Raw genomic sequence first — 18,562 nt, 5'->3', positions numbered from 1 at the left:
TGTTCAGAGGACAAGGGCTGCTCCTCCAGGCCATCCTCCTGCTTCCTTCCCCGTGCCAGGCAGTCCAGCTGTGGGCCTGGCCTGCCTTTACCCCCTTGCCGTGTCAGGAGAGGCCGTTGCGTGACTGGCTTCCTGATAGGGGATGTTAGCTCCGTCTGGCTCTGGCCTGCCAATATGGATAAAGCCAGCTTAGGTTATTCCGTGTGGATGTAGCTGAGAGCAGGCCTGACTAGCAGCATGCATTGGAACAGGGTACTGGAGAAGCATGTGAAGGTCCTGACGAAGAAGGCTTTGATTCCTCCTTTGTTACTGAGCACTGACGTGGTTGTAGCATCCCTGTAGAGAATAAATCCTTGCTATGTAGAGGTGGAAACACTGGGCTGCCACACAGCCTTCTTCGTGAGGGAGGGCTGCATGGAGAGGAGCGGGGACGTGTAGGTGCAGGACCTGCTAAGGAAGTGGCAATGCACCTGCCAAACCAGCACAAATCCCTGGTGGTGAACTGCTGCCACTGGTGTAAACTGGACTTGCAGCCTGTGGGTGTTTAGGCATTTATTGCCAACACTTGGGGCCAGTAAAAGTGGTGTGTGAAGGCGGTGAGTGGCTTTAGCCCTGTCCTAAGGATGGGGAAATGGGATGCGCAGAGAGGGAAGGGCGCTGCCCAGGATCACACAATTAGGACAGTGGTGAGTCAGGAAGAGAGTCCAGTTCTGCTGAGACCTGCTCCAGTTCCCTCTCCACTGGGTCGCATTGCTTGCAGGTCATATATGTGTATCCAAAAGATGCAAGTGTGCCTGAGAGTGCCAAACAGGCTGGACTCGTGGTTGGCAGGGGCTGCTGAACGTGTTCACAAAAAATGGGGATTTTTTTTTGAGTAAATTAAAAAGAAAAAAGCAAGAAGTAAGTTGTCACCAGATACATTTTTGTCTTCAAAATAAACAAAATTTTATTTCCTGGAAACTAAACTTTGGGGGAAAAACAGTAGGGTTCAGCTGGGCATCGGCATTAATAGCACCGGGAGGAAGGCCTGTTCCAGCACTCTGAAAGGAGAACCAGCCCCGCGCCCTCAAAGTGCTTCACAGAAATGGGTTCTGGGTTTTGTTCAGTTTTATTTTTATCGCAGTGAGGACTTGCAAAACTAGAGGGCTTGTTGCAAGAAACAAAATCAGGAACCAGAGCATCTTTATGGATGCCTGGCAAAACTTCTCAATGAAAAGGAGGTATTGCCACAGCACGGGCGGAGAGCCCTGGGCGGAGAGCAGGCGGCTGTGTTGCCAGTGCTTGGGGCTGAACGCCAGCTTTGGTCTCTCCCCAGCTGCAGGCAGCCCGAGTCGGAAGGCCAGCGCAGTCTGCAGCAGCCCCTGCCCTGGGCAGAGGCAAGGTCCCACCAGCTACGGGCTCCTGCTGCCTTTCTGCCCGTGCTGCGGAGCCAGGGGCCTGGGCTAGTCGACACGTGATGATCTGCCCTTGGGAGGGGTGGCAGTGCCTGATCTCAGAGCGGGTTTGGGACCTCTGCCTCCAGGGAGATGGTGTCCGGATCGGGTAGGAACTGCGCCTCCACTTTGTGATCCCAGTCTGGGCATGGTTTCCCCAGGAAACCCAGTTGGAAGCAATGGTCAAGCTATGGGCTGAGATACGGCAATAGGATTAGCAGGGGAAAATGCATGAATTCTCTGCCATGAATAGCAGCAGCCACCAGAATACACCCGAACCAGAAAGCCTAGCTGAATGGAAATCAGAGATTTTGGGGGATGTGCACTGGCTGCAACACCTGTCATTTGCGTTGTAATAAAAGGATATGAACGATAAGTGACTCTAAAGCCACACAGGGTGAGAAGCTGCAGCCCAGTGAAACCTCCCTCCCCAGTATCTCTAGATCGGAGAGTAGTTTAATTGGTGCTGTGAACAGTTTGGGTTTTGTTGACAGGTAGAGGTGCGGTGCACTGTCACGTTGCTGACTCAGAGTCTGCTCTGGTCGTGGTGTAAATCCCAAATCACCCTGCCGAAGCCACTAGGCCTGCCTTGGGTCTGCCCCAGCAGAGCTGAGCTGTAGCATCATTTCAGCAGTAGGGAGATGTCCGAACAGGGTTTGCACTTCAGAGAAGCAGGTCCAGAAGCGGGTGTGGACTGACCACAGTCAAATCCAGACGTCTCCCAGGACAAGGCTTGGGTGCTATGGCTGCCCAGCTCTGGGCGGGGGGAGATAAGCCTATCCCAGTATCTTCTTGTCCTGCTAGACTCAGCAGTCTACTGAGAAGAAGGGAGATGGCAAATGCTGGCTAGCCAAAGCCTAGCCAAGTCATCTTGCTTTCCCTTGGCTCTTCTCACCTCCTGCTCCCTCCTCTACCCTAGGAGCAGGCTTAGCGCCAGAGGGGTCTGCGAAGCGCCTTCCCCGGGCGGTGATTCTCTCCTCCTGCTGCCTGCCTTCCCTAAAGCGGTCTCCCAAATCCCAGCTTCTCCCGTCTGGCTGCTCTTCCCGCCCCTCCAAGCCGGCATCCCAGCAGCAGCCTGGGAGAGGTGAGCGAGGGGGCACCAGCGCTTCCCGGGGGCAGGAAACTCCCGGTTGCAGCGGGGAGCTGGGGCCTCGCGGGCGGGAAGGCGATGCTGGCCCTCCCCGCCAGGCTCCCCGCGCGCTTGCAGAAGTTGCTGGTGGGCGGCGAAGCTGCTTTCGCAATTGCTTCCTGTGAAAAGCCGGCCCCAGGAAGCTCACCACTGAGCCTCTTTGAAAAAGAAATATTTCTGTGCAGGAAATTGCTTCTTGAAAACAGCCCAGCCGCCCGGGAGAAGCTGATGAGGAACTGACGTTGGGGGGGGGGGGGGGGGGGGCTGGCCGAGGATGCTGAAACTGCAGATCAGCTTGGAGCCGGGAGGGCAACGGCGGCAAACAGACCGGACCTGAGGCTCTCGGATACCCCAGCAGGTCCTGCCTTGGGTCATGCCTGCCCGTTTTCTGAGGAGGAAGGGCTTTTTTGGCAGATAAAAGGAGGAATTGTTAGAAATGGGATATGTAAGCTTATATTAAACTGCAGGCTGTGCATCTGTCTCCAGTACATAGCTGAGACAGACTTGGGAGTGCATGTTACTGGCTTTCCAAGCCCCATGGATATCCTGCCCTGCTCCCTCATTACAGTGACAGACTCTCCAGTGTTTAATGCCACAGGGACCATCAGAGCTGCTGTCTGCTCTAATCCTCCACGAGGCAGGATTTCATATGGGCGAACGGATCGATGGCACATGGTTTTACATATCTGCTCATTTGAACCCTATTGGTAAAGAGGTCAATATTCCTCAGTTCCTGCCCTGGAAGGAGCCTGGAGCCCAGGGAGCCGACTAATGGCTCAGAGCGGGAGAAGTAGGGAAGCACTGGTTCGTTGATGTTCTCCTTGTTTAATTAGCTCAGCGGCTGCTCTCACTTGCTGGTGGAGGCCTCTGGGGGCTCTTGGTCCCTGTTTCCACACGAGCACCCTTTCTCTCCTGTGTTTCATAGAGAGCGTGGGGACTGCCTGAGTCCTCATTCAACCAGCTCTCACAGCCAAAGCACTGAGAGAAGAGCTGGGCCAATATTTGCCATGTAAAATAGTTTTTGGCTCTGCAAATTGGGTTTTTTTGCACATAGGCCGAAGCACACCCTTTTCTGTAAAAATGCAGAAGTTTCCTCAAACTCTGAAGACAGAGCTAGACTCAGGGTTGCCTCATTGAGAGGATGAGAGGCAAACTAAAATACAGAAAATTCCATTTAAACATAAGAAAAAAAACTTTTCACTATGAGGTTGGTCAAACACTGGAACAGGTTGCCCAAAGGTGCCGTGCAGTTTCCATTCTAGGAGATATTCAAAACCTGACTGACCACAGCAACCTGCTCTAGCTGACCCTGCTTTGAGCTGGGGGTGGGACTGGACAATCCAGAGGTCCCTTCCAGCCTCAGCTGTTATCCTGTGATTCTGGGACCACTAGGAGATGAGCACAGAAAAACAAAAATGGGGTTCTTGGAGCTTTGGTTTTTGCTGCAGAGATATTTGAAGTGAAGCTGATGTCTCTGGCCGTGTCCCCCAGGGCCTGCAGCACTCTCCATGCAGCTTTGCTCCTCTGCGGTTGCCACAGAGCTGCTAGGTCTGCCTGGAGGCACCTGCGTGGAGGAAGGATGAGAACTAGCCCAAGGGAAAGGCTGTTACATTGGGTCAGCTCGCGTTGACGCAAACGTGGGAGAACTGCCCTGAGCTGTGCAATCTGGTCCTTCAGAGGGCTGGAATCTGTGCACGTGTTTTCTTTGCAGGTATTGTGGGGCTTCCTTAGCTGTCAATGTGCTTTCCAGGCCTGACTAGGGACAAAAATGATGACAAGAAAAGAGGTTTGGTGGAGTGACAGGAACTGAGGTCCATGGAGGTACAGTATAACCTAGAAGGTGCTTGCCTGTGCTCAGCATCCTTTCAGGATGGAGCCCACGGGAGACTTTGCCTGTAGTGAGGCTGTGTTAGGAAGGGGGAACCTGTGCAGATTAGCAGGTTAGATATCTGCACTGTCAGAGCTGTTGCAGTATGAAGATGGCTTGTTACGAAAAGGAGAGCATGGTGCTTCAGATCCTCCCTGTGAGCATTTGTGGGTGAAGTGCTTCACCAGGCCAAAGTCATCTGACATTTTTCTTGGGGGCGGGTGAAGCTAATGAATCAAGATTAGGCAGTGCGGAGGCTGGGGAGCTAGATTTCTGCTGAATATATATGAAGACAAATGTAAATTCTAAACTTTCTAGGGAGTATTTTTACCCTGGCTCAATGTTAATGTTGATAAAAATAGTCACAAATTAGTGCAGGAGTAGAAAGCAAATTTGGGCGCTTTTTTTTCCCTACTGTTAAAACCAAGTATCTAGTTCTCTACCAGGAGTTAACCTCTTACGTGCATTAACGAATCATGAGGTAAACCATCAACAAATGCCCTTCTGCGACAGAATAACTCCTACCTCAATTAAATAATTAGGAAGGAAGGCTGGAGTTAAATTAAAAGCATTTTTTAAGAAAAATTAAAAAAGAGTGACTCAGTCTGAGAAATTCAGCACTGCAAGGTGGATGTTAACATCAAATCAGCCCACCTGCCTGGTTCCCAAATACCCAAATGCTTGCAAAGGTGCCTGAGAGACACTGTCTACGCTACAGACAGGAAAACTGTGCTATAGAGAGTTGTGATTTCACCTGATGTCGCAGAGAAAACCAGAAGTCAGTCTGGGAGCCGAGGTCATTCGAGTGAATTGCCAGCTGAGATACTGCTTGCAAGGTATTGCTTCGAGCTGCCAGTCCGTCATTAAGCTGTCGGAAAGGAGCATCCTCTATAGGTAGTGATGGCTATTTGACCACAGGCACCTAGGACAGGTGGAGACTCCTACTAGAAGGAGTTTAATAGCTCTATGGACCAATATCTGGGCCACGAATCATACCTGATCCATGTTGTTAGATATTGCAAACAGCTGACTGAGCAATGAGAAGGTAAATCCTAGGAAGGTTTAGCTGATGCAGCCTACAGTTGTTGGGGAAGAGCTGTTTTGATAGCTGAGAGTGGAAAGAGAAGCCTTTTGGGGGGCAATATTGCTGAGAAAGTGCATGTTAAAAGCAAAGACAAGCTTTTCAGATGTTTATTTTTGAGAAAAAAATTGTTGTTAACTGCTGACCATCTCTAATTGCAAATACCTTTGCTCTGCTCTTCGAATCCTCAGGAACCGTAGCCCTCACCTCAGGTGTAACCAGTCCTGTGAGTCTCCTCACGGTACCTCGGGTGCTGGGCTCTCCATCGCTTGTTATTTTTTTCCTGGCAGGCACGGCTGTGGCACCTGCTTCCCTCTTACTCAGACTTCAACTGCTCCCTCTGCTCAAACTTGTGGCTGTCGTGTGCTTGGGAGCAGTGCCCACCGCAGGGGCGAAGTCAGGAACTGGAAGGTGTTTCAGGTAAGCATCCGCTAATGATGCTATTAGCTCTTGTCCTGCCGTAACTCATGGTTAAGGTCTGTGTTTGTAAAACATGAGACAAAGACCAGGATGAAAGAGACATCAAAGCGTAACAGAAGGGAAAAGTGTGGATTGATGCCTTTACTAGGTAGCTCACCAAACACACTGAAGTCCTCCAGAGAGATGACATTGAGGAGGGAAGGATAATGAGAGGAAAAATGAGAAGCAAGAGAGGTGAGGATTATCACATCCTCTGGAATCAGTGTAGCCACGAGACTTTGCAACTAGTGTGCTCAGCCTTGCACGTGGGCCTTCCAGAGCTGGTGAGAAGTTCTGAGTGGAGCCACAGGCTTGGCTGTCTTTCCAGCCTGCGGGGTCAACAGTCGGAGACTGCGGAAGGTGAGAGGCAGCAGAGGAGGAAACACAGTAGCGATAGTGTCTGGATCAGCATCACAAAAGAGGAGGGACCAGATGAGGACACCAGTGGTCTGAAATCAAGCCAGCCTGGGACGCCCTGATGGCGCTTGGGCAGGTAACAAGGTCCTTGTTATTTCCAAGGGAGCAAAACCATGAAGCATCCTGGGACTGGTCAGGGACGGGAGAATACATGTAGCACTGCGATGGGGATGGTCGTTTGCAACCCATGAGGGCAAGACATGGCTGTGGGCATGGGAAAGGTGCCAGTCACCCTTTTGGGTGCCAGATAAAAAGGATGCTGGAGGGGAGTCTTTCTGCAGCAGGTCAGCAACCAGAACGATGTATCTAGACCTGCATGTTAGAAACACAAGGCCAGTTGTGGCAGTGCAGCATGGAGAAGATCACGATCCACTTGTAGGGCAGTGATCGCTTTGTGCTGTCCCTTCTCTGTGTGCGCTTGGGACTCTTTGGAGTCGAGCTGGAGCTGCTCATTGCCGGACGCAGGCTGATCTTCTAGCTGCCAGCAAAGCCGCACACGTGGTGAGACATCTGAGCACCTGAGCCGCCGCCAGCCCAGCCGTTCTGCAGGAGACACTGGCCACGGTGTCCTGGCCGTGGTGCCTGTGACCTGCCCCGTCCCACGGGAGCGGAGGGGAGCGGGGGGAGGCGCCCGCTTCCCGCGGCGGAGCAGCGGCTGCTGCCGGGGCAGAGGGATCCCCGCGGCGGGGCCCGGCGGCGGCGGGGGGCGCTGGGCGCTGGGCGCTGCGGTGCGGTGCGGTGCGTCGCTGCGCCGCTGCCTCCAGGGGGCAGCAGGGCGCCGGGCGGCGGCGCTGCCCGCGGCGGCCCCGCCGGGCCGGGCCGGGGCTGCGGCTCGGGCTCCCCGGCCGCGGCGCCGCCTCCGCCGCCGCCGCGCAGCGCAGGCCGGGCCGAGCGCGGGCAGCGCCCAGGCGGGATTTCGCTAGGATTCGCTGGGCTCCGCAGGGCCGGGAGACGCGAGGGGCGCTCTGCCTCTGCCCCCCGCACCCCCTCGCCGGCGCTAGGCTGCTGTCTTCTGCCCCCCCCCCGGCAGGGCGAGACCTGCTCCTGCCTCCGCAGCTGATGCGCCTGGAGCCTGTCCCACCCTGAAACTTAGGCGGTCGCTAATGTGACCGCAAAGCGGAGGTGAACCGTTTCTCTTCTGGTTTCGCAGCACCGCACGCCGGTGGTTGCATCCGCCTCCCTCGCACACCCAGAGAGGACCCAAGGAGTCCCCGTAATGTTTCTGGGCCCCGGGTGGTTGCAGTACGCCAACCTCGGGCACGCCAGTCTCAAGACCCAGCTGTACCTTCTTTGCACAACCCGCTGCTGTTTCATTTATGAATTGGAGGTGCTCTGATAAACACACTGAAAGGTCAGCTATTTTCACTGTGGCTTGCATAAGAACCTCAACATCCTCTGCTGCAAGAGCCGTGTTAGTAACTTCCTACTGCAGCACTGAATCACAATAGCTTCCCACAATAACCCGCAGTAAAAATAAACCGGGTAAGGGGAAGTGGACGGCTTCGGTTGTTCCTCTTTCTCGGGCACACTTGAGTCACAAAAAAACTATGTAGAACAAGACTTTTATGTTGCTAATAGCAATGAAATCCACGGGCAGTTCTGATCACGGCCCCTGAAATCCCATCGCGTTTTGCAATGGGGCGCTGAGTGCTTAAAGCGAAGAATGTGTTCAAATGCGGCGTTGATTCTGCGTTTTCATTAGAATCCGCACTTACGAATAGGCTAAAAGGCTAGCGACCCCGATGTAGCTGAGTGCTACTTTTGTACTGAAGACGAAGGAAAATCCTTTCTGTAAAAAACGCGCGCCTTGGGAAGTTGTACATGTCAAGGGTAGGTGTCTCCCCACTGGGGACACAGTGGCTCTGCTAAGGCTTCAGTAACACGTCTTGGCTTGGAGGAAAAACAGGTCTTGACCGGGTGTGAAGTGGCATCAAATACAGTCCGGTTTAAGTATTTTTGCCTTGACACAGACATTCACTTAAACTGTATTTCAAATAGCACAATTTTAAACAAATCTATGTTTGAGACTCGGGGAGGGGGGGGCGTGTTAAGGAACGATATCTTTCCTGCTACACTTGATACAGGCCAGATCTTGAAACCCAGTCAGCTGGGCAAAGTCCCTGCAGCGAGCTGGTCACGTCTCTGCGCCCGGGGATCTGTCCCCTGGGAGACCCTGACCCTTTCCTGTGTGACCGTGTTTGCTGGCAGTGTGCAGCAAGAGGCGAAAGACAGCAGAAGTTGGGGCCGAAGAGGAGTCTCATCCGTCACAGGCGGGGCAGCAGGAGCCGTCCCCCCTCCCGCTGATGCCAACGGGAACTTGGAGATGGGAGGGTCGCGGTAAGGCAGGTGGGAAGGGACCTCGGGAGGTCTCCAGCCCAACCTCCCGCCGCAGGCAGGGCCCGCTCCGCGGTCAGGGCCGGCTGCTCGGGGCTCTAGCGAGTCGCATCTCGACAACCCCCAAGGCTGGAGATGGTGCAGACTCTGGGCAGCCTGTCGCTGCGGCCGTCCTCGTGGTGGAAGTGGACTGCGAGAGAGGCAGCCCGTGCAAAAATACCTGTTAATGTCATCCTTCTCCTTAGAAAGAGACAGGTGAAACCTGTTTTGTAGTAGGAAAATGTTATGTCAGATACTGAGAAGTGCTTAGGTACTGAAAAATTCTGGGATCGGAGGGCTGATTTGTGCGAAAAGGCACCAAAAAGTTTGAAAGAAACCAGAACAACGCGGCCAACTGAGTTCTGGTCTTGAAATGTCGGTATCGCAGCATGAGGGCTCTGCATCTATACATGTGCAGCGCTAAGGGAGCTACTCTCAAGCAAACACGGACGTACAGATAAAATCTGCTGGCTGAAGCCAAACCTGCAGCCAAGGGGCACTCGGAGGCTTGACGAGCCCCGCCGCACTTCGGCTGGAACCGCTGAAGGCAGCAGCGGGCTGCACCTCCGTCGCCCCAGACCCCAGCAGGCCTCGGGCGCCCGGGCGGCAGCCTCGGCGTCCCCGCGCGGGACGCGTCCCTCCAACCACGGCTCAGCGGCGCCGCGGGAGCGCGGCGGGAGCGCGGGAGCGCGCGCGGCCCCGCCGCCCCCCGCGCCCCTTCCCGCGCTTTCCCCCCGCCGCGGGCTCCGCCGCGCCGCCGAGGCCCCGCCCCCGCCCCCCATTGGCGGGGCGGGCGCGGGGGCGGGGCGCGGGGCGGTGACGTGGCGCGGGGCGGGGCGGGGCGGCGCGGGGCCGGCCCCCGAGGCATGACACGCCGAGCCGGCGGCGAAGCGGCGCTTTAATTGAGGCCGCCGGGATGGGGCGCAGCGCGTAGGGCAGAGCGGGGCCGCCGCGCTCCGGGCCGCAGGCAGCGCGCACCGACGGCCGTGCGGAGCGGAGCGGAGCGGGGCGCAGCCGGGGGCCGCGGCGGGCAGCGCGGCGGGGCCGCGGCCGGGCGCCGCCGCGTGGGTGGCCGATCGCCCGGGCGCCGGCGGCCGCCCCTCCCGAGCCCCATGAAAACGCAGGTCTGGGGGAGCTCCCCGCGGGCGCCCATGGCTGCGGCGATGCCGTGCAAGAGCGCCGAGTGGCTGCAGGAGGAGCTGGAGTCGGGCGGCGGCCGCTCGCTGCTGCTGCTCGACTGCCGCCCCCACGAGCTCTTCGAGAGCTCCCACATCGAGACGGCCATCAACCTGGCCATCCCCGGGCTCATGCTGCGCCGCCTCAAGAAGGGCAACCTGCCCATCCGCTCCATCATCCCCAACCACGAGGACAAGGAGCGCTTCGTCAAGCGCTGCAAGGCCGACACCGTGCTGCTCTACGACGAGGCCACCGCCGACTGGCAGGACGGCGGCGCCGCCACCTCCGTCCTGGGGCTGCTGCTCCAGAAGCTGCGCGACGACGGCTGCAAAGCCTACTACCTGAAAGGTGAGGGCCCCCCGGCCCGGGCATCCCCTCCCCGGCCCCCCGGAGCCGAGCCCCCGCCGGCCCCGCACCGTGCCGCAGCGCTCCGCCGCCGCCGGGGGTTGGCTTTGCTCTGCTCCCCCCCCCCCCCCCTTTCCCTGCTGGGTTTCTTTTTTTTTTTTCTTTTTTTTTTTTCCTCCTTCCTTCCTCCCCTCCATCCTGCTTTAATCCCCTGCACAAAATGGTTGCGGGCTGGGAAGCGGCCGGGAGCGCCCTGCTCCCTGCGGTTCCTCCCGGGAAGCGGCGCGGAGCCTCCCCGCAGCCGGTGCGGGAGGCAGCCCCCCCCCCCCCCCCGGCCGGCCTCCCTTCCTCCCTGGCGGCACCGGCTGAGGATGACCAGCACATTCCTCCTCGCCGCCTCTCCAGCGGCGCCTGCCTCCGCCCCGCGCCCCCCCACCCCACCCCGGGGGTCCCCCCAAAAAGGCCGCGAGCGCCCTGTCCCGGGGTGACCCCGCCGTGCGCCGCCTCCGCGGCTCTGCGCGCCCGGCCCGGCGCGACCCCCCCCCCCCCCCCCCCCGGCGGAGCGGCCGCCGCGGCAGGACGAGCCCCGCGAGCTCTTTATTTATGTATTTATTTTCCTTTCATCGCCAGAAACAGCGAGCTGGGCGGGGGGGGGGGGGTCCCGCTCGGCGGAGGCGGCCACCCCGCAGCCGCGGTGGCCGGTCCCGCCGCCCCGCCGGGCCCCTCGCCGGGGCCGGGGCCGGGGCTCGGCGCGTCCCGGCGGGCCGGGCCCTGCTGGCGGCGGTCGCTGGGTGGCAGGGTTGAGGCAGGAATAGCGGGAGACCCGCGGTGGGGGAGGGAGCGGCTGGGACAGTTGCCACTTGCAGCCCTTTAAAAAAAGAGGGGAAAAAGAGAAAAGAAACAAACCACCCGCCGCTGCCCCCTGGCACCCCGTTTTCGGTAGCCGGGGGAGCCCCCGGGCCGGGGGGCGGCGGCAGGGGCAGGTAGGTGCGGAGCAGCCGTCGGGGCCCCTCCGAGGGCAGCGGGGGGGAGAGGGGGGGCAGCCCCCCAGCGCAGCCCCCTGCCCCGGCCGGAGCCCCCTGCCCCGGCCCGCTCTGCGCTCCCCGACGGGCCCCCTCGTTCGCCCGCTCTGTTCTCGCACCCCTCTCCGCGCCGTCCCCGTCCCGAGCAGGACGGAGCAGCTCTGAAGTTACTTCTAGGCTCTCCTAATGGGCGGGGGGGAGCTGAGCCCCTTTCTCTCCTTTTTCCTGGAGCCTCGCTGGGAAATGTTTCCAATTAAAATTCCAAAATGGCTCCGCGGTGTTGTCTGGCCGCGCGGGGGAGGCGGACGAGCCTCCTCCTCATGAATGGAGGTGGCAGGAGCTGCCTGTCCTGCTCGGTGACCCTGCCGCAACCACCAAACCCACGAACAAAGTTTCCAGGAGGCCCTTCTAATTAAACCATTTGTCAGTGTCAGATAACGACGGCTAAACGCCGGTTGCCTATCGGCTGCGAAGGAGGTAGAGCCACGGGGGTTTTCCTTTTTCTTGGCTTTGCCTTCCCTGCCTTCCCAAACTGTTGAGCTGAGGAGTTGGAGAAAAGGACCTAGAAGCAGGCATAGGGGGTCCCATCCCTCCTCGGTGCAATATGGTTTGGATGAAGAATGATCCTGCCATGCTGCTGCATCACAAACTGTGCTTATAATGATAAAACAGAGGTGCAGATTGCTCTCTTAGGCAGAACTTATGGCCTCCTTCTCTGTTTGAAGGTGAATGACTTTAATGGGGCTTTAGTGCCTGAGTTGGATATTTAGTTGTTGTTCTTGCTTTATCTTTTTGGAGGCAGATGCTCTTGTGCTTTTTTTTTGCTTATGTGGCATAATAGCTCTTGCTTAAACTGTCCCAGCCTTGCATCTTTGAGAACCCCTGAATGAGGCAACGTTGAGTATCTCTTGCCATTGATTTTATTTCTGCATGTTTGTTTCTTTTGATGTGATTGACATTTGCCCCATACTTATCCCAAGCAGTATCGAACTTCACAAGAAGTTCCCTTCATTTTCCTCTTTGCTCAATAGCAATCTGCCCTGTGGAAGTAGAGGGAGTGGGGAGATGCCTTTCATGGGGGTATCTTCTGAGAAGCTGAATGTATACCAGCTTTCTGCTGGCAAACACTAAGTAGTGTGCACATGTGTTTAGGTAGAAGGATTTTTTTTTAAAAAAAAAGAGGCTCCATTTTAAAACATCTTTCTTTCTGCCTCTCTCCCTCCCTCTCTCCTTTTCCCCTTCCCAGGTGGCTTTAACAAGTTTCAGACTGAGTACTCTGAGCATTGCGAGACCAACCTTGACAGCTCCTCACCCAGCAACTCTCCACCTGCGTCTGTCCTCGGCCTGGGAGGGCTGCGGATAAGCTCTGACTGTTCAGATGGCGAATCTGACAGGGAACCCAGCAGTGCCACGGAGTCGGACGGGAGCCCGATTCCCAACAATCAGCCTGCCTTCCCAGTCCAGATCCTACCTTACCTGTACCTGGGCTGCGCCAAAGATTCTACCAACTTGGACGTCCTGGGCAAATACGGCATTAAGTACATCCTGAATGTGACTCCCAACCTGCCAAACATGTTTGAGCACGACGGAGAGTTCAAGTACAAGCAGATCCCCATCTCAGATCACTGGAGTCAGAACCTCTCGCAGTTCTTTCCCGAGGCCATTGCTTTCATTGGTAGGTAGTTGGCAGAACAGCCCTTTTCGTACTCATTGCTCGGGAATGTGGCAAGCTACTTCCCAGAGCTGTTGCTGGTCACTAGCCTGACCTCTCTGTGGCATAGTCCGCTGCTGGCCCTGAAGCCCTGTGTCATGCTTCTGAGGTGACAGCTCTGGTGCACATCAACCTGGCTCGTTCAGAGGGCCTGTCTGGAATCCTCCCCTGCCAAAATTCAGCCCTTTTTACAGCAGCTCAGTCTAGTTACCTGAAAATGGTGATTGTGGCAAGCTGGACCCGGGCCCCACTGTATCTTGCCCTTTTATGGGGATTTTCACTTGTGTGAAACAGCTGAACCAAGGCAGTGGAGAACTTTGGATGCTTGCTTTACTCAGCAGTGAGTGTTGATGGGAGCTGTGTTACTGTGACTGCTGCCAGCAGTTCCTTAGCCCCAGCTGTGATAAAATCTGGGGGGGTTCTTCTCCTAAGGGAATTTGCTAGTCTAGTTATGATCCTGCTGTAGGGCACCCTAGCATAACTAACTCCTTGTATGGATACTTCTCCTAAGGTAAGTATCAACACAATGAGTTAGTGATTATAATTACATTGTAGAGCTAAGCTGGAAAAATTGCTGTGCAGACAATCCTTGAGACAGTTTTGAATGGTTTTGGAGGGAGCGGGAGAGCAAATCTTTTTTTTTTTTTTTTCCCCCCCCCTCCCCCCCAGGCTAGCATTAACTTTCAAAATCACTACTTATTCTGTGAGAAGTGTCTGTCAGGCTGAATAAAAGTGGTCATTGCCAGCATGACCTGCGCTGTCTGCTGGTGATCGTCATTAGCCTAATCAATTCTGATTTATGGGGGGTGAATGGCACAGGTAGTTATTACCACTCTAACTATTAAAAGCCCCATGGCTTTGTATCTGGCTAAAAAGGCATTGACCTAGGCGAAGGAGAGTGGACTCTTTGCTTTCAGACTGAAATCTCTGCAATAGATTTTTGAGGCTTTTTTGTTGCCCACAGTTTCACACCCATCTGCATTCACTCACTTGCTGTTTTTTAAGGCCTGAAATAGTCCTTGTCTGCTTTTCAGCCCTCAAAGAACCCAGTCCCTGCATGCTCTCTTTTCTTTCCTCTTCTGTCATCTAATAACATGGTTCTTGTCAGAAGCTTCTGCTTTAGGGTGGCAGCAGGGACCCCTCTAACGTCTTGTCTGCGCTTGCAGAACGGAGTGTGTTGTTAAACGTCACGGCTGAGGTATGGGGTCCCTGCTGGCATGTGGCATTTGGGATCTGTCTGCTCCGGTCAGACAGTGTCTCTCTGAACACCGTGCTTGTGCTTTCCATTTAATGACAGGAAATGGAGGATTACCTCACTCTAAAACCAAACACCAAAAAATGTGACACAGGTCAGATGAAAGACAAAAAATATCTCAGGAAAATGTTGAACGGGGAGAAACTGGGGGGAGGGCTGTGTAAGCTGAAGGGTAATTGTCCATTGTACTGGAAACTCTTGCCTGGGATTGAAGGCTTGGACAGAAAACCTGTTGTGGCTTGGATCTGGATTTCTTTTCCTTTTGCCTGTGCTGCCTTTGCCCTTCCCCGTTCATGGTGCTGGTGTCTCTTACCTCTGCCTTTGCCTGAGGTTCCTCTTTCTCCTACCACCTTCTCCCTCCCCAACGAGCTCTCAGTCGAATGACTGACTTGAAATGGGGCTACCCAGACGTAAGCAGCGCTGTGTGCTTGTATGTATTCAGCGCTCCCAGCAGCGTGTCCCTCTTTCAGCACTAAGATGTCAATTCATAAAGGGATCACGCTGTTCCGGCTGTGAGAGAGACAATGAATATGTGTGTGCTTTGCAATCAGCGGCAAGGGAGGGGAAATTTCGTAGTTGTTCTCTTGCAATTTTTTTGGTGCAGCCTACATTCCTCTTCTCTGCTGCCATTCATCTCGAGCTTCTCCTTCAACACAAATGTTTGTTTGCAGTGGAGTGTGTTTCCTAAGCTTCCAAAGAACAGTTTCACAATAAGGGAAGTTCCCGCACTTCAGGCTCTGCTTAAGTTGGGTACCACTAGATTCAGATAGCTTCTTAGTGAAAAGGCAGGAAGAGCAGAAGAGAACAGCCTGGCGTGGTGCTGGGTTGTACCCTCATGTCGAGTGTGCGGCCTTTGCTGGTTAATTAGCGTTGTGGTGGGTGTGATGAGGCCAGCCACCAGGACCTCCAGAGAGCTGTTGTCTCCAGCTCTGCCTGCCTTTTGTGAGTGACCCTGGTCGGTGAACAGAGTAACAGCGCTTCCCGGGCAGGGATGCGTTGCCAGGCCTGACTAATACTTCTCAAGCATGTGAAGCGTGAGGTGCTTGGCCTTTCCGTGTGGGATGGGGATGCGCAGCTTCGCTGGCACAGCGGGAATCTCTCAGGACCCCTTTGGGGAGGGACGTGATGTCGAAGGACGCGAGACGGTGTCACTGGGAGCAGTGGATCCAGTTCTGGCAGTCGTCCTGGTGCTATAAACTTGAAGCTGCCACCTGGCCCTGCTCCAAAGCCATGCGTTTTTGGTACGGAATAATAGACTCCCCCTTCCCCTTGTCTTCTTTCAGATGAGGCCCGTTCCAAGAAGTGTGGGATCCTTGTTCACTGCCTCGCTGGCATCAGCCGGTCTGTAACAGTAACTGTCGCCTACTTGATGCAAAAACTCAACTTGTCCCTGAATGACGCCTATGACTTTGTGAAAAGGAAAAAATCCAACATCTCCCCAAACTTTAACTTCATGGGCCAGCTACTGGACTTTGAGAGGACTCTGGGACTCAACAGCCCATGCGACAACCGCTCCCCCAGTGAACAGCTGTACTTCACCACCCCCACCAACCACAACCTGTTTCAGCTGAACACTCTGGAGTCCACATGAAGGGGATTTGGCGTGGTCGGGAACTCGAGCATCGAATCGCTTCTCTTGAGCATTTCAACTATTACGAAATATCTGTCTCGCCAGGCAGCTCTGAAAGAACTAGCTTCTCTGAGCAGAGGTGTCTGATTGCTGCTTTAAGAAGGCTAATGCCGTTCATTAGTATCCTGATTCTGATCAAAGCGGAGAGGTAGTCTTTTTCCAGGGGGTTATTTAATACGGGCGATGTTACAGCGTTCTGAACGCAGCTGTTACCGGCAATAACCGCTTTCCTAGGTGCATCGGGACTGTCAGAGCACGCACACGTGCGGAGAGCTACCGGGGGTTAGCTTGCTGTGGAAAGCGAGGAGATTTATGCACTTGGAAACCTTGAACAAAAGGTGTTGGCCCAAGACTGTTTTAAAACCCAAGTTTACTTTTTTGATTTTAAAAACAGAAAAGATGAATCTTACTCGAGCTTTGGGTTCAAACTCTTTTTAAATATGTAAGTTCCTGACTGTTTGTACAGACGAGGTTGCAAAACCAGTATTTTATTCTGTTTCTTGTTTGATCATTTATTATTTTTTTTAATCAAATGTTTATATTGACCAAATGCATTTTGCACACTTTGTGAAGCCTTGGTATGTCCTGGCATATTACTGGGTACTCCAGAGAGAGATACATGCTGCTGCTGTTGTTGTTAGCATCTGGTAGGAAGCTTTGTTATGTGTGAAGGCCAGTTGGGCTTAAACGCAACCCCTTCACCACGCCTGCACTCACAATCACAAACTCTGCACTGATTCAGCCAAGGTGACTAAGCCACAAGCTTTTTTTTAATGCCACCCCTGCCAAAAACACTGTTTGCTATTGCCAGAGGTAAAACTCTTGTAGCCTCCAGAGTTGGTAGAAGCATGTCTGAGCCGAGCACTCATTCTCTGCTGCCTGTTGACTGACTTAATGTCATCCAGCTGGCCTAAAATCATTCCAGCTTCCGAAGTAAAGAAAGTATTTGTGATGTTGGCGTTTCTCTTGCACACTTGATTCTTTCCCATGTGTGTGCATGTGGGGTGGGGGATAGAGGGGGGAAAACATAGCGAGAGCCCGGAGCAGAGCGAGGATTGTGCAGTGGGACGGGACTGAATCGCCACGCACGGAGCGTGTGAGGGGAGTGAAGAAATGTGGAAATAACGACAAGAGCGTTGTAACAGAATTTTTATATACATATATATATAAATATATATATATTAACTGGCAAAACCTGAGATGATTGGAGCTTTCAACAGAGGTTCTAATTTTTTTTATTTTCTTTTTCCTCTTTCGAATAACTTTATGCCGTGCCTTCTATTCTGAGAAGACTTGTTTATATTTCTGGCTAGTGTTTGGCAGACACCTTGTACCAAGTTGGGAGGGGGAGGAAGTGGTAATAATTTATGGGAGGAGGGCAGAACGGATTTGGAGATTTCTTTATTGGCTGCAATGTAGTCCCTCCTTTCTCCCCCCTCCCTGTCCACTTTAACTCTCATGTAACTGAAGAAAAAAAAAGCCACGGATTTTTTCTAAATATCCAGTTTTTTGTACTTTTTTCAAAAAAAAAGAAAAAATAAAAAAAAATCTCCTTCTGGAGGAATGTTTGACGCTGTCACATCCTGAAACTGTTCCTTTTGTTAAAGATATTACCAGAACATTGGAATGAGCTTTTTTCTGGTTTTCTGGTTTCTTTTGTTTGTTTGTTCATTGTTGGGTTTTTTGTTTGCAACAATGTTTGGATCGTGGGTCTTTGGAAGGGAGAATGGGTGTAAGTATGGTTGCGAGTGAGCAAACTGAGAATATCCTAACTGCATCTTACCTCATGGAGGAATTTATTTTTCAGGGATTTTTTGACAGTGCATCTGTATTGCATTACAGCTAAGCTGATTTGTAAAGGCTTCCTGTGCTGTTAGTGGTCTTTCTTCTTTAAAGGAAAAAAAAAAAAAAAGATGCATCTTCTGGTAGTACAAATGAGAGCTTGTTAGTGAGGAGTGGTTCTGCTTTCTGAGTTATGAAGGAAAATTAGTGACCCTACATATACTGATCCAATATTGGGACTTTGTTTATATTGCAAATAAATATTATTTTTTCTTTAAAAAGATGTTTGTGTCAGATGCTTGTCTAGCCTCTGTCCGTATAAGGGCATGCTGTTTTCTCACCCCCCCAGACTTTTTTTTTATGGTCGATTAATGTTGCTCTGTGACCATGAGCAGCATTTGCTGGGCATTTTCAAGTGTGGTGTTTGGTTTCATGCACAGTTTAATTTTTAAGACCTGTGGTAAAACGGAGAGGGGGAGATGGGGTGAGAAGGATTGGGGTATTGGGTAAACCAGGGAACAAAGAACAGCTCGAGAATGGGACCAGCTTTGACCGCAGCCATCCCTCAGCACCAAAAATAAATAGATAAACTAAAGACACTTTTGTTCACTACTTAAGCGTGGCCTGCTGAGGCACAGTGAGGCTTTGCCACAACTGCTGTAACTGCAGGTTTCCTTTTGGTGGGAAAGCGGCAGGTTGCGGCCTCGTGAGGCCCCTGCCGACTTCTCCTGCAGCCCACGGAGAGCAGGAGGCCCTCGAGCCAACGCGCAAAGCCAGCGGCCTCCACGTGGCACACGGGCCTGGCCATGAGGGCTGTGCTGCCTCCTCTGCGCTCCCCAGTCCTGTCCTCAGGCACGAGCGGTTTGAGAGAAACCTGGATGG

At 53.8% G+C, this 18,562-nt stretch overlaps 2 protein-coding genes across 2 annotated transcripts in view; both read left to right on the top strand.

Moving 5' to 3' along the window:
• The window catches only part of POC1A (POC1 centriolar protein A), a 133,651-nt gene extending 125,312 nt beyond the window's left edge, over positions 1-8,339 (top strand). Inside the window, exons 13-14 of the transcript XR_010391195.1 lie at positions 5,801-6,462; positions 7,537-8,339. The gene's annotated coding sequence lies outside the window, so the exon portion shown is untranslated. The remainder of the gene's footprint in view (positions 1-5,800; positions 6,463-7,536) is intronic.
• Positions 8,340-9,598: 1,259 nt separating this feature from the next.
• DUSP7 (dual specificity phosphatase 7) lies at positions 9,599-17,961 on the top strand. Its single transcript, XM_064518710.1, has 3 exons — positions 9,599-10,283; positions 12,549-12,977; positions 15,552-17,961. Exons 1-3 carry the CDS (start codon positions 9,872-9,874, stop codon positions 15,857-15,859), a joined length of 1,149 nt encoding a protein of 382 aa, XP_064374780.1. The 5' UTR covers positions 9,599-9,871; the 3' UTR covers positions 15,860-17,961.
• The last annotated feature ends 601 nt before the right edge of the window (positions 17,962-18,562 follow it).

Source organism: Dromaius novaehollandiae, chromosome 12 (assembly GCF_036370855.1).
Source record: "Dromaius novaehollandiae isolate bDroNov1 chromosome 12, bDroNov1.hap1, whole genome shotgun sequence".
Lineage (NCBI taxonomy): Eukaryota > Metazoa > Chordata > Aves > Casuariiformes > Dromaiidae > Dromaius > Dromaius novaehollandiae.
Note: the sequence above shows the minus strand (reverse complement) of the source record. Positions and strands in the feature narration are given on the sequence as shown.

Coding starts and splice junctions, on each gene's coding strand:
- DUSP7 (XM_064518710.1), top strand. CDS start 9,872: ATGAAAACGCAGGTCTGGGGGAGCTCCCCGCGGGCGCCCATGGCTGCG. Junction 10,284..12,548: donor CAAAGCCTACTACCTGAAAG/GTGAGGGCCCCC, acceptor TCCCCTTCCCAG/GTGGCTTTAACAAGTTTCAG. Junction 12,978..15,551: donor CGAGGCCATTGCTTTCATTG/GTAGGTAGTTGG, acceptor GTCTTCTTTCAG/ATGAGGCCCGTTCCAAGAAG.